This window comes from Sciurus carolinensis, chromosome 18, assembly GCF_902686445.1.
Source record: "Sciurus carolinensis chromosome 18, mSciCar1.2, whole genome shotgun sequence".
Taxonomy (NCBI): domain Eukaryota; kingdom Metazoa; phylum Chordata; class Mammalia; order Rodentia; family Sciuridae; genus Sciurus; species Sciurus carolinensis.
In genome coordinates this window covers 8,102,132-8,117,577 of record NC_062230.1, presented here as the reverse complement: position 1 = coordinate 8,117,577, position 15,446 = coordinate 8,102,132, and the positions used below count along the sequence as shown (strand labels likewise).

The window sequence follows — 15,446 nt, the reverse complement described above, 5'->3', positions numbered from 1 at the left end:
GTCACCTTTCAATGTTTTGTTGTTTTTGGTACCAGAGATTGAACCCAGGGGTGCTTAACCACTGAACCACACCTCCAGCCCTTTATATTTTATATTTTGAGACAGGGTCTCACTAATTTGTTTAAGACCTCGGTAAATTTCTGAGGCTGGCTTTGAACTTGTGATCCTCCTGCCACAGCCTCCCTAGTCCCTAGGATTACAGGTGGGCACCCAGGGCCCTGTTCCAAGGTTTTATCTATTCTCTTAGCTCTGTGTGGGGAAGGCCTTCCTCAAATCAAATACCTCTCTGTCTCCTAATTTAAAAGGGAAATAGTTCACCAAGTCTCTTGGTTCTTCATACTATAAAATTCTATCAAATGCAAACTATGTTGCAGAGACAGAAAGCAGAAGAACAGTGGGGAATTACCAAAGGGTATGAGGAAATTTTCCTGGGTGATGTATATGCTAATTATCTCATTTTATGAAGGTTGAAGGTTGTTTCATGAGTATACACATGTGTCATAATTTTAAATAGCTGCCACTCATGGGTCAGTCAGATCTCAACTAGCTGTTTTGTTGTGTTTGGGGCCTCCTGCATGCTAGGCAAGTGCTCTATCACTGAGTTATATCCCCTGCCCTTTCTCAATTTTATTTTAAGACAGGCTCATCTTGTGATACTCTTGCCTCAGTCTCCCTCGTACCTGGAATTACAAGTGTATGCCACTGTACCCAGCTCAACTGACTGTTTAAAATAAAGGGGAACCTCAAATTAGACTCAGTGACTACAGTGACAACATGGCTAATTTCTGAACTTTGGAGGATACCAAGAAAGTCCCTGAGCTTCTGGATATAATATATAGGTGGACTTCCCTTAAAACCATGGTAAACAAGTGTGACAATCAGCCTGTTGATAATTTTATGATCGCATTTATAAAGATTATGGGTACTGAACAGTGGTCCCAGTATGACAGGCATTAGGCTAGCTTTTCTATTATACCTTCCTATTTCTCAGACATCTGAAGGACTGTAAATCAAAGTCTGTGTGCGTGTGTGTGTGTGTGATGCTGGGAATAGAACCTTGGGCCCTGCACATGCTAGTAAAGTGCTCTGCCACTCAGTTTAAATATCAGGCCCCCCAGATTTATAATATCTTTGAACCAGGTACTGGTTGCTTGGAAAATAATTTCACTTAAAATCACTGCTGAAGATGCTGAGTATTTGCTTTTGTTTTTGGAAATGGGAGGAAGGCACTTACAAGTACTGTGATTTTTTGGTTTTCCATTAGTCTTAACTATTTAAAAAAATGGAAGGTTTAGGATTGGGTTGATCTAATTTGGGGGAGGATGGGGAAAACTACATGCATTCAGCAGAACTGAGTCCATCATCCTTAGCTGCTCAGGGAAACACCGTCTCTACCAAGTGACTGGTCAAGACCAGCAACAAATCCAACAACAACAAACTTTGAGGTGCAGGGTGGTGGGTGAGATAAAATTTTGTACTTTGTGGCCAGGTGTGGTGGCGCTTGCCTGTAATCCCAGAGGCTCGGGAGACTGAGGCAGGAGGATTGAGAGTTCAAAGCCAGCCTCAGCAAAAACAAGGTGCTAAGCAACTCAGTGAGAATAGGACTGGGGATGTGGCTCAGGGATTGAGTGCCCCTGAGCTCAATCCCTGGTACACCCCCCAAAATTTCTTGAACTTTGTGTTTTTCTCTTTTTAATTTTCCTTGAGAGATTCACTTATTTAGAAAGTAAATGAGGCCTCTTGGAATCACCACACGTTGTTGTTTGAAAGGTTTGGTGCTCTCGTTTGAGCTCCATGGTAACTAAACCAGGAAAGCAGCCCGATGATAACCCTGCCCTCTTGGCCCACTGGACTTTCAGGAGGACCCAACATCCTGCCCACCTCTCTGCCAAGCACAGCAGCTTCTTTCAAAGCCCTCTCTGGTCACCTTTTCTTCATGAATCCCCACATGTCTTACCCCTCCCTCATGGTCACTCACAGGGCACTGTGTCACGTAGATATTCCCACCACTGCCGAAGCGTGGAGTCCCCCATCATATGCACGATGTGGCCAGCCAGGCAGCCCAGGATGCTGTCGCCAGTGGGGAAGGACTGGCCAGAACAGGAGAGTGAGTGCCACACATCTTGGTGGTAGAAGCCAGAGGGCTTTGGGGCCAGAAGGCCAGGGCGGCACTTGGTCTGTGGGGATAGGACTGTAGGAAGGAGAAAAGCAGAACAGGATAAAGCACAAAAAGAACTAATATGAACATCTTAGAAGATGTCAGGTACTCTTCTGATGTGACTTACCTGTATTTTTTTGTTTACTCTTTGACAAAACCTATGAAGTACTATTCTTATCTCCAGTTACAAGTAGGGACACTGGGAGATGAAATGTTAAGCAATTTGTGATCAAGAATAATGATTGGCAGTTCAAAAATTATGAATAGAACTCCTATATGATACAACAGGACCACTTCTGGGTATATACTCAGAGGAAGTGAAATCAGGATCTCAAGAGATCATCCACACTCCCATGTTCATTTGGGTATTGTTCCCAATGACCAAGACATAGAAATAACTGAGTTCTATCAATGGATCAGTGGATAACGAAAATGGGACACGCATACCCACAGAGGAATATTATCCACTCTTAAGAAAGGACATCCTGACATTTAGAACAACATGGATGAACTTGAAGGGCATTATACTAAGGGAAATAAGCCAGACAATTGGGCCTGGTGCACATATCTGAAAAACCCAGCAACTTGGGAGGCTGAGATAGGAGGGTTGCAAGTTCGAGGCCAGCCTCAATGATTTAGCAAGGCCCTATTTCAAAATTTTAAAAAATAAATAAAAGGGTTGGGAATGTAGCTCCGTGAAAATGCCCGTGGGTTTAATTCGCAGTACCCCTACCACCTGCCAAAAGAAAGAAAGAAAGAAGCAAGCCAGATAGAGAAAGACAAATACCATACGATCTCACATATGTGGAATCTAAAAATCAATCTTAGAAACAGAGTAGAAAATACATGTACATATGAGCTCACCAAAAAAATAAATATATAAGGAGAGGGCCTGGTCTATGTTGGGGAATGGGTAGAAGCATGGAAGAAATAAAAATGGCATGTAATAAGCAAATGTTGACTCTAGATAACTGATATTATAACATTCACTTTATATACATTTTATATTTATGTCATAAAATATTTGTATGCTAAAAAAAAAAAAAAAAAAGAAAGAAAGAAAGAAGCAGTAGAGTGAAGGTTGCCAGGGACTTGGGAAGAGGGGAAAATGGAAGATTTTGGTCAAAATGTGTAAACTTTCATTTATAAGATCAATAAGTTCTGGGAGTGTAATGTATAGCATGGTGACCAGAATTAATAATAATTGTATTATATACTTGAAATTTGCTAAGAGATTAAGTATTCTGTTATCCTTATCCCACTAAAAATAATAATAAAAATAAAACAATCAGGTAAACTATGTGAGACAAGGGATGGGCCAACTAGCTCAGTTGTGGCTGATTGTTTCATTATGTGTATCTACATTGTACCATCATGTCGGATGCTTTAAAAACATACAATTTCATTTGTCAATTATTCCTTGATATAGCTAGGAAAATGAAAGATCTAAAAGAACAAGAAGGAAACCCTGCCGTCTGCGAAAAACATGGTCGATCCTCAGAGACATCATGCTGGGTGAAAGATGCCAAAGAAGGAGAAACACTAAGTGGCTTCACTTTCACCAGGGACCCGAGGGATCTAAACTAGCGAGACTCAAGAGGCAGACAGCAGAAGGGCAATTGCCACAGGCTTAGTTGCAGAGAAAGCAGGAAGGTGCTGGGGGGAAAGAGACAAAGTTTCAGTTGTACAGGATGAGTAAGTCCAGGAGATGGACTGTACAGTCCAGAGTCGACAGTTAACAACACTGTGTTGTTAACTCAGTGCTCAGTGTTAACCCTCACTGCCACCACCCTTCAAGTGTAACCTCTGGAAGATGAGTATGTTTACAGCATAGATTGGGGTGATGGTTTCATGGGTGTGTGTTTATGGCCAAACTAATCAAGTTGTATACAGCTTTTGGTATGTCAATCATATCTCCATGAAGAGGTTTCAAATCAGAAAAACAGTGACTGGCAGGGATAGCATGTGAATCCAGGAAGTCTGGTGTGTACTAACCCCTGAACTCTACTACCCTGGAGGGGAGAGGTTAGTCTCTCAGTCAAGGAATAAAACCCACATAAGCCCATCATCAACCTCCACTCCCAGCGTGACTCAGTCCCACTCACCCAGACTGATGTTTTCTGTGGTTGCTGGTCTGATCAGAATTGGAGCAACACCCTGAGGGAGCAGCTTGTCAGTCACTTTCCTGGAGAAACAGGGAGGGGGAGCTTTGTGGGAGGGCAACCTGGTGAAAATTTGAATTTTACCACAGGGATTTGATGATTGACTTGTGGTTTCCACTCTAATTCCAAAAAGGAATGAGAACATTGCACTAGATTCAGCACATTTATAATTTGGACAGTTACAATAAAGACGAAAAATGATGGAAGGATGAGAAAAATCTTATCAGGAGGCTGAGGGAGGGATTTTCTGCATTTTTGAACTCTCGGCTTACTAATAATAGTCGAGGTGAGGACCAAGCCAGATCATAGAGTTCTCTTTTCCTATAAATGGAAGTACACAGAATGCCAGGGAGGAAAATCTCTTCCTGGTGCTAACTTCTGGAAGGAAGGGGAGTTGAAGAATTTTTGGTTGTTGGTACACGGACACTCAGACAATGGGGGATATACCTCTCCACTTTTTGAGTCGGGTTATGCCTACTGATTTCCAAAGTTACAGTAAGAAATAAAGAAGTGGTTTGGGATGGTAGCTTTACAGCGCAGAAACCTAATACCCCCTTAGCCAGGCAAATGAGGTTAACACCAATAGGCACAAATCATGTTCATAGTAGAACCCTTGATGTAATGTGATGGAAATGTAATCTACTTCCTCCCCAAGATACACAATCCCAGTCTAACCATAAGAAAAAGACATCAGATGCATTTCCAGAGAGGGGGATCCCACAATAGAATTGACAGTACTTCTCAAGGTCATCAAAGACAAAGTCAGAAAGACTGTTAAACCAAGAAAAACCTAAATGTAACTTGAATGGGATCTTGGGTACAAAATAAAAGACATTAGTTAAAATCTAGAGAAATCTAAATAAACGATGGACTGTAATTTTAATAATGCCTCACCACAGGCTCATGAATTGAAACAGAGGTACCACATTCATGTAAGAAGAGTGGCTATGCAGGAAATGAAATACGGGAACTCCATGCTATCTTCTGTTTCTCTGTGAATCTAAAACTGTTCTAAAAAATAATGTTTATTCATTTAAAAACTGGATGCATAGTTGTTTACCTAATATGAAAATATTTGTCTACAAAACTCTCATGCCTCAATGTTCACAGCAGTCTTATTTATAATGGCCTAAGCTGGAAATGACTCAGATGTTCATGGAGAGGTGAATGGATAATCAAATGGTGCTATGTCTGTAGGACCCAAGTCATTCAGCAATAAAAAGGAAGAGATACTGATATACAGTAGTGTAGATGAGTCTCAGAAACATTTCACAAACCCAAAAGCAGATACAAGACTGTCTACTGTGTGATTCTGTTCTTATGCAATTCTAAAAAAAAGGCAAAACCTATACTTACTGTCAGAAGGCTATTTGGTTGCCTGGGGCTGGAGGTTAGTAGAGGAAATTGACAGAGAAGGGGCACAAGAGACCCACAGGGGAGATGAAAATGTTCTCTAGCTTGACTGTCTGGGCAATTACAAAACACATCGACCAGCATATTAGAGACATGTTTACATCATTGCATGTAATTATACTCACTATATTTTATTTTTTAATTGTTTAAAAAAAAGTTAAAACCACTCCAGTCTTCCATTATTTATTTTTGTTGTTGTTTTATTTTGTTTTGGGTACCAAGGGTTGAACCCAGGCGTGCTTAACCACTGAGCCACATCCCTAGACTTTTATTTATTTATTTATTTATTTTATTTTGAGACAGGATCTCGCTGAGTTGCTCAGGGCCACGCTAAGTAGCCTAGGCTGGCTTTGAACTTGCGATCCTCCTGCCTCAGCCTCCCAAGCTAATGGTATTACAGGTGTGTGCCACCACACTCAGCCCACTATTACCTCCTCCTGTGGCTATAACTCTGCCAGTCTCCTTTCCTCTCTTCTGTGCATCATTTTAAAAACTTTATTTATTGAGTACTCAGCATCTGGATCTATTAGATATTAATATTTTGCCAGACATGAATCCAATCTTTCTTTAAAAAGAAATGGATCAATAGCTAAAATGTCAAAACAGTAATGCTAAATGCAGGAGAAGATTCAGAGAAACTGTGTCTCTTACACATGTCGGGTGGGAATATAAAATGATACAGCCACTCTGGCAAATAGTTTGGCAGTTTCTTGTAAAACTAAATCTCTACCAATCGCACAACCAAGAAACTGCACTCAGGCATTTTGTTCCAGAGCTATGAAAACATTCTTTTTTACAAAAGAACCTATAGATGAATATTCATAGAGGCTTTATTCCTAAGATTTAAAATCTGGAAACACCCCAAATGTCCTTCAATGGGTGAATGGTTAAACAAATGTACACATTGGAATATCAGTGGCAAGAAAAATGAGTGAATTATCAACAGATGCAACAGCTCGGATGGATCTAGAAAGCATTGTGCCTCGTGAAAAAAAAAAACCTCAAATGACTGCATACTGTATGATTCCATTTATAGAACCATCTAGAAATGACACAACTGTAGAGATGGAGAACAGAAAGAGTTGCCAGGTAACAAGAACAGGCACTGGAGAATGGGAGCATGTATAAAGGACAGTAGAAGGATTTTCCTTTTGGTGGCAGAACATTTCTGTATCCTGATTGTAATGGTGGTTATACCAATCTGTATGTGGGGGAAATCTGTGAAGAAACACACACACACATGCACACACACACATGCACAGCTGATGGAAACAATGGTTTTGTGGTCTGTTAACAGAATTGTACCAATGCTAATTTTCTGTTTTAAGTCTGTACTTCATATATGAAATGTTGCCATTGGGGAAATTGGGCCAGAGGCTCAAATGATTCAATGTAATCTTTTTGCAACTTCTTGTTGATCCGTAGTTACTCACACTAAGAAACTGAAAATTAATAAAGAGAACATCACAGGTCCCTCAGGCATACCCCTATGCTCCTGCCCTTTCCCATTCTGTTCCTGGAGAGGATGAAATCACTATTATGAATTCAGTGTTAATATCCTCATTTACATTTTATACAGTTGATACACACTTATGAATCCAAAATACTAACTAGAATGGTTTGCAAGTTTTAATATGTGTCTATCATTAATCATTTTGTTTTCAAGATTTAGTAATGGTATAACTAATGGGATTAACTGTCCTACCAGTGGCATATGAGATTTTCTACCATCCTCGTCATTCTTTGTTTTTTCATATTAAAAGGTTTTGTCTATACAAAAATTAAAGATATTGTATTTGGGAGCCAGGCATGGTGGCATATGGCTGTAATCCCAACAACTTGGGAGGCTGAAGCAGGAGGATCAAAAGTTCAAAGCCAGCCTCAGCAACTTAGTAAGGCCCTAAGCAACTTAACAAGACCCTGACTTAAAACTTTTAAAAAGTAAAAGTTACCAAAAAAAAAAAAAAAAAAAGATATTATATCTTGGTTTCTTCTTAAATTTCCCTCATTGTTCATGAGGGAGAGTACATTTTTTATTCACTATTCAAATATTTCTTCTTTGAGTTCTCATTTATATCTTTTCCTCATTGCTCTATTGGGCTATATAATATTTCTTTTTGTTTTGTAATATTCCCTTACTTACTCCTAGTATTAATATTATTATATCAGATTTTAACTTGACTTCAGTTATGGTAAGGGAGAAGTTTTTTATTTGTATGTAGCCCAATTTACCTACATTTTTCTTTGTGACACTATAATGGTATTTTCCTAATCCTAAATAAACGCAGGTAGGTCTTTTTTTCTCCATTTATATTTCTGTGTAGTATGAAGTTCACATAAAATCATATTATTTTCTTATTATTGACCAGTTAATACTTCTCTGTTGAATTGAAAGTTATTGTGCTTAGAGAAAGTTAGTTTTGTTCATGGACCTAGACTCTTCCATGATCTATTTATGCCTAAGCAAATGCTGAAAGTTCACATTGAAAGACTTGCCTAAAACTATTTCACTCGGAAAGTCTGAAATATAGAGATGAAGAAAGGTATACCATGAAAATATCAAGCAAATTGAGGCTGCCATAGTAGTGTTCATATCACAAAAATAAGAATTTAATGGAAAAAGTAAGAAAGTAAAATGAATAATTTACCAATAACATTTAAAAAAAAAAACAGAGATGAATGTCTAGAACAGCATCTCCTTGAAATATGTGAAGTGAAAACTACTGGGTTACAAAGAGGTATCCTTGGACTGGGATATAGCTCAGTGGTACAGCACTTGCCTAGCAATGCATGAGGTCCTGGGTTCAATCCCCAGCACCACAAAGAAAGAGAGAGCTGATCATAACCTACAAACACAATATAATACGTTTATGTCTGAAGCTATTAGATTAAGCAGGCACAAAACATTAGTGAAAACACAAGAATTAGAAATTTAACAATGAAAGGTGGGCGCAATGGCACATGCCTATAATCCCGCTGGCTCGGGAGCCTGAGGCAAGGAGGATGGTGGGTCAAAGCCAGCCTCAGCAACATAGTGAGACCCTATGTAACTCAGTGAGATCCTGTCTCTAAATAAAGTACAAAATAAAAATACAAAATCGGGTTGGCTCAGTGGTCAAGTGTACCTGAGGGTAATCTCCAGTACTCTCCGCCACAAAGAAAAAAACAAACAAACAAACAAACAAAAAAACCCATGATAAATAGGTTCAGAATTTCTTTCTGAAAAAAATACAGAATGTAGACGGGATGTAGCTCAATGGCGGAGCACTTGCTTAGCATGTGTCGGGCACTGGGATCGATATTTAGCACCACATAAAAATGAACAAATAAAATAAAAGCATGCTGTCCATCTACAACTACTAAAAACATTTTTAAAAAAATACAGAATGTAGATTACTTTCAATGAAATGTGGCATACAAAGAAAAAGCTGGAGTCCCCAGGATTACAGGCGTGCACCATAGCACCTGGCAAAGTTCAAAAACTTTCAAAGTAAATAATTCACAAATCATTTACAGATTACACAAAAACTTTAAAAGTAGTTTGTAAATAATTTGTGAATTAAAGAGGAAGTCACTGTAGAAGTTATAAAATGTGTAAAACAAAATAAAAATGAAGGCTTCATATATAAAAATTTGGAGAATACAGTTAAAGTCATACTCAGAGGGAAATTTGTGTCCCTGATCATTTTTTACACCATAAAAGGAAGCCTGAAATAGATGGCATTAAGTGCTCTGAATCATGGAGCTACAAAAAAGGAAAGAAACCCTGTAAGAAATTGAAGAAAACAATGTTAAAGATACCACCGAAACTCATGAAACAGAACGGCAGACCGAGGTATTCACAACAAATTTTGCTGAAAATTTTCGTAGATTTAAAAATCTATGAAATATCTGAAGATCTAACAGAGCAGTAATGAACTGTCATATTAAAATGAAGTGAAAGCAGGAACCCAGATAAATAAATGAAGTACTTCAGCTACTTTTGCTCTGAGATAAGTTTGCTTTATCTTGAATACTTACCAAGGGAAGTTCTCATTGAACTTCAAAACTAAGATCAATCGTAACCTTCTCTAAAGATACAGCCTGTATACTATATGTCTGTCTAGCGGTGTCTGTGACCTGGTAGTTGCTCAACAAGCTCATGTTGTTTTAGAGGAGGAATAACTGCTGGATGGTGACAGTGGCGGAAGTGGTGGAGGGCCGTTGGATCACAGGAGCAAGTTTTGCAAGGAAAGATGAGGCTTAGGGTTGGGATCCATACCCCAGATTCTGGGTTTCTTACCCTGCCAGCAGGGCCTCATCATGTGGTGTGGTCACCTTCAGGTAACTCCCGCTTGAGTGAGCAACCAAAGAGTTGCAGGGCAGGGTAGGAGGTTGAGCACAGAACCAGAGCTCATCAGAAACCACATCCCTGTACTGGCAGGTAGGCCCTTTGGCTCCAGTTGAGTGTGGGTCAACATTGCAAATCACAGTCTCTTTAGCCCCGGACCTGCCCTGGAAATACCCCCTAAAATCAACTGTGGCCCTTTTCTCTCTCCAGATTCTTCGCAGAACCCCAACGGCCTCACTGGAATGGATCAGCCGCACTTGCACGTGGGCCCTCCCAGCCCAGAGCAGAGGGAAGGACAACAGGTATGTGCCATTCTCCAGATCCTGGACATCCCCCGGGACGCCTGCTTTCAATTCTGGACCCAGCAATCGTGCCTGAAACAAATCCCCGCCATGGGTCTTGGGCCTGCCCCGTTGGTCCCTGGCCACAAGGACAACCTCCAGGTAGCCTCCTAGGGCATAGCTGGCCTGAGCAGGACCCCTCAGGTGGTAGGTGGAGGTCTTGGGGCTGGTGGAGGCCAAAAGGTCGCCCCCATCTCCTGGGGTCAGAGGCCAATATAGAAGGTGGGTCAGATTGGAGAGTTCCTGAGGGAGAGAGTCCAAGGGAGAGGGTGATTCCACAGAGTTGGAGGCATATTTAGAGACAGGTCGGGGTCCTGGGACCTGATAGATGACGTTGTCAGTCCAGGACATCTTGAAATAGAACATCTGTGGGGAGAGAAAGAGGAATCTGTCAGTGGATTCTACTCTAATTTTCTTACTGAAAGGAGATTTCTGTTTGCCAAAGCTCAGTCCCCTCTGCCAGGTAGGACCCAGGGCTTCTGCCTACCTGTATCATGCTGTCTGTCTCTCACAAACTTGGCATCGGAGTCACCACCACCTTTACTCAAAAGAAGCATCCCATGTTGCAAAGGTGAAGTTGCGTCTCCTGTTGAGTTCAACTGTCTCCTTCCCTTAGCTTTCTTATTCCCCCCAGTGCCAATCCTCCCCCCATATCCACCCATTCCCCAAATCATGAGCCAGCCTGGAACCAACCCTCAGATCTTTAATTTTCTCACTCATCACAAATCCTGCTTCCTCCCCAGAGCCTGATATTCTCAGTGACCCATTTTTTCCTCCTGGTCCCTCTTTCCACAACTCTCCCACTGCCACCTCCAACCCCCATTTCTAGTTGAAAGTCAGGGTGGGCAAACCCTTTATTCAATTTTCTTGAGGACCATGGAAGAACAAAGTGAGATCATCCCCTCAGTGAGCTCTCTCTCATTGGGCTCTGCTGAAAAGAAGAGACTGACCCACAGAAACCACTGGAAAGGCAGGAAACTCTAGAAAGGCACAGGTCAGGTATGGGCTGGCAACAGGAGTGAGATACTGCAGATTATCTTCTAGAGAAGCACAGTGTTTGCAATGACAAGGAGTCTCCTGCAGGGTCCCAGAGCTCACTGGCATCATAAAATCACAAATCTATTCCAGAAAAGTGCATGTTCCAAATGGGAAGAGCCATGGAGAGAGGCCATGTTTCACGCCACAGGGCTGGTGGTGGATGAAGGGAATTCAGGTACCTGTGTATCAGACTCACCCACTCTCATCAATATCCTTTCCATCTCAGCAAGGGGAACTCAGGAGAAAGGCATTTTACCAAACCCTCTCAGTTCCAATCTATGGAAAAATTGTTAACGTGAAGGTATCCTGGAATTAGGAGTAGGAGCTCAGAGCAATCATCTTCTATTTTGAAGTCTGTTACTGCAGCTATGTCAGTGCCATGAGGCACAAGGTAAGGAACCTGCTGTTCTCCTTTCCATTGTCTCCTAGCTTGGTTATTTATTTATAGGTACGTCTCCGGTTAAATTGTAAACTCTTGGAGGAAGCACTGCATTGTCCCCACATCTAACACAATGAGTTGCAGGCACGGTGGCCCAGGCCTATAATCCCAGTGACTCAGCTGACTGAAACAGAGGGATCACAAATTCAAGGCCAGTGGGCAAACTTAGTGAGACCCTATCTCAAAATAAAAAATAAAAAAGGCCAGAGCAACCCTGGGTTCAATCCCCAGTACCAAATTAAAAAAAAAAAAAAAAAAGTCTTGGCTATTTCCTTGGAAAATCTATACATCATGAATATGTTAGATTTCGTGTCAAAGGAGATTTAACGTTGCTAACACGTGATTTAAGACTGTAAGATTATCTTGGTTTACCTGAGTGGGCCTAGTATAAATATAAGGGCCCTTATAAGTGAAAAATGGAGGCAAAAGGAGGAGATCCAGAGAGAGAGAGAGAGAGAGAGAGAGAGAGAGAGAGAGAGAGAGATCTGAGAAAGACCTTTTAAAGTACAGTGAACTCAAAAAACTCATTCTACCAAATATTAAGATTTGTTATGGGGCTGGGGCTGTAGCTCAGTGGCAGAGTGCTTGCCTAGCCTGTATGAGGCACTGGATTAGGTCCTTAGCATTGCATAAAAATAAACATATAAAATAAAGGCATGCTATCCATCTACAACTACAAAATTTTTTTAAAAAGACTTGTTATTTATCAATGAAATAAAAAGTCACATAAAAAGTCTTACTGGGAATGCTGGTGCATGCCTGTAATCCCAGAGGCTCGGGAGCCTGAGGCAGGAGGATCATGAGTTCAAAGCCAGCCTCAGCAACTTAGCGAGACCCTAAGCAACTCAGCGAGACCCTGTCTCTAAATAAAATATAAAATAGGGCTGGGGATGTGGCTCAGTGGTTGAGTGCCCCTGAGTTCACTCCCCAGTACCAAAAAAAAAAAAAAAAAGTCTTACCCTAAAGCATTAATAATTAATAAGTGGTACATGAATAGACAAATAGAATAAGAGAATAAAATATTCACAAATATTAATTCTAAGCAGATGAAAGAACAACTATGAAAGACAAAACCTATGAGGATTTTTAGAGGACAAAGAGGAGACTGTGTTCCCGTGAATTATGAGGAAAATTAAACATGATACAAAAGAGCACTAACCACCACAGAACATGTTGATGACTGATAAATACAACATCCTTAAAGTTAAGAAAAGATACCATTTGTTAAATGGTTTATTAAAGATACTGTTATGAGCGAAAGAAACAAATCACTGAGAGGAAGAAGATATTTGCAACATACAACCCACAAAGCATCAAGAACCAGGATACATAAAGAAATCCTATGAATTAAAGGCAAAACAGACAACTCAACAGAAAAACAAGCAAAAACTTGAATGGTCCTTTGAAAAAGACAACATCCAGAAATTCTGAATAATTTGGTAACTGCAAATGAAAACCACAATGAGAAGCTTTCACACATCCATAAAGTTAACCTAGACGTGACCATACGTGGTATTAATGGAGATGGAGATCCCTGGGAAGCCTCAGAGTTTGCTTACAGAGTATAAATCAGTCCAAACAACCTGAACTGCAGACCATAAAAAGATAGGAACTCCCTGACTCATTTTATGTTACAACCTGCTCTTGATACCAACAGCAACCTTATCTCATGTTTATTTATAGATATGAAAATTCTAAATAAAATACAGTAGTAAAACAAATGGATGATATAGTTTACTCCAGTAACTTCTATTTCAGAGACATAAAGGTGTTCTATCAAGAAATATCAAGAAATCTGGGCTGGGGTTGTGGCTCATTGGTGGAATGCCTGAATGGTATGTTGAGGCACTGGGTTTGATTCTCGGTGCTACATATAAGTAAATGAATAAAATAAAGGTTCATCAACAACTAAAAACATATATAAAAATTAATTTCATGTGGATGTGGGGAAAAAGGCACACTCATACATTGCTGGTGGAGTTGCAAGTTGGTGCAGCCACTCTAGAAAGCAGTGTGGAGATTTCTCAAAAAACTTGGAATGGACCCACAATTTGACACAGCTATCCCACTCCTCGGTTTATACCCAAAGGACTTAAAATCAGCATACTACAGTGACACAGCCACATCAATGTTCATAACTGCTCAATTCACAATAGCTAGATTGTGGAACCAACCGAGATGCCCTTCAATTGATGAATGGATAAAGAAACTGTGGTATATATGCACAATGAAATATTACTCAGCCATAAAGAAGATTAAAATTATGGTATTTGCTGGTAAATGGATGAAGTTGGAGAATATCATGCTAAGTGAAATAGGTCAAACCCATAAAACCAAAGGCTGAATGTTTTCTCTGATAAATGGATGACAATATGTAATGAGGGGTGTGGCAGGGGTGGTGGAGAGAAGAATGAAGGAACTTTGGGTGGTGTAGAGGAAAATGGGGTGGGAGGGGGTTGGGGAAGGAAAGACAGTAGACTGAGACAGAAAGTATTACCCTATATATATGTATGATTACATGAATGGTGTGAATCTACATTGTGTACAACCATAGAAATGAAAAGTTGTACTCCATTTGTGTACAATGAATCAAAATGCAGTCTATAAAAATAAAAATTTAAATAAAAAATTAATTTTAAAAAATCAAGAAATCTATCAATGCAAAGTACTATGTCAAAATCTAAAGATGAAAAAAAAATTAGCCCTTGCGAGTTTACTAATAGATGCTGAAATGGCATTTGATTTGTCAGCATTCATTCCTAGTTAAACTCTAAGTAAAACAGAAAAAGAAAGAAACTGTTTAAACGTAATGAGAAGTACAATCAATACAATTATAATGGAAAATGTATTTTTCACCCAAGAAATTTCAGATTTCAACAAGAGACCCATTCTCCCAAATAATGATAATGATTTTGATAAGGACGTGCAGGCCCAGACTTCATCCTGTAACACAGGTCCAGTGTAACACCCTTGATCGTGTTCTGAACATGGCTACAGAGAGTGTGAGCAACGGCCAGTTCCTTTCCATTTCCCTCCCTACCATTTGTCAACCAGAGTCCCTTTTTTTTTTTTTTTTGTGGTACTGGGGATTGAACCCAGAACCTTGTGCTTGCAAGGCAAGCGCTCTACCAACTAAGCTATATCCCCAGCCCCACCTCTTCTTTTTCATTCCAGAAAGACTAATCTACACCAATGTGAAGCCTCCCCATTGAGTTCCTCTGGGGCCCAGCCCTTCAGAGTCACACCAACACTTTCTGGAATGTGAATAATCTGGTTGCTGAGAATGGTCTTCATTTTCACAGCAGATGTGGCAAAGAAAGACATAATATATGTAGAAAAACCTAAAGATTCCACCAACAAGTTGTCAGAATTGAAACTCATTCAGTAACATCACACAAAATCAACATACAAAAAAAAAATACCACTTTTAAACACCAATAATAAACTTGCAGAGAAAGAAATCAAGAAAGCAATCACATTTATAATAGTTACAGAAAATAATAAAATACCTAGGAATAAGTTTAACTAAGAAAGTAAGTGGTCTTCACAATGAAAATTACAAGAT

The 15,446-nt window shown here is 40.0% G+C and overlaps 1 protein-coding gene across 1 annotated transcript in view; it reads right to left on the bottom strand.

Annotated features, from left to right (window-relative positions):
* LOC124969884 (NXPE family member 3-like) overlaps window positions 1–15,446 on the bottom strand; it is a 29,575-nt gene that overhangs the window by 11,052 nt on the left and 3,077 nt on the right. The window contains exons 2-4 of the mRNA XM_047532882.1: window positions 10,016–10,770; window positions 4,264–4,343; window positions 1,979–2,191 (exon numbers count right to left, since the gene is read on the bottom strand). Of these exons, the coding sequence (XP_047388838.1) occupies window positions 1,979–2,191; window positions 4,264–4,343; window positions 10,016–10,770 (1,048 nt within the window). The remainder of the gene's footprint in view (window positions 1–1,978; window positions 2,192–4,263; window positions 4,344–10,015; window positions 10,771–15,446) is intronic.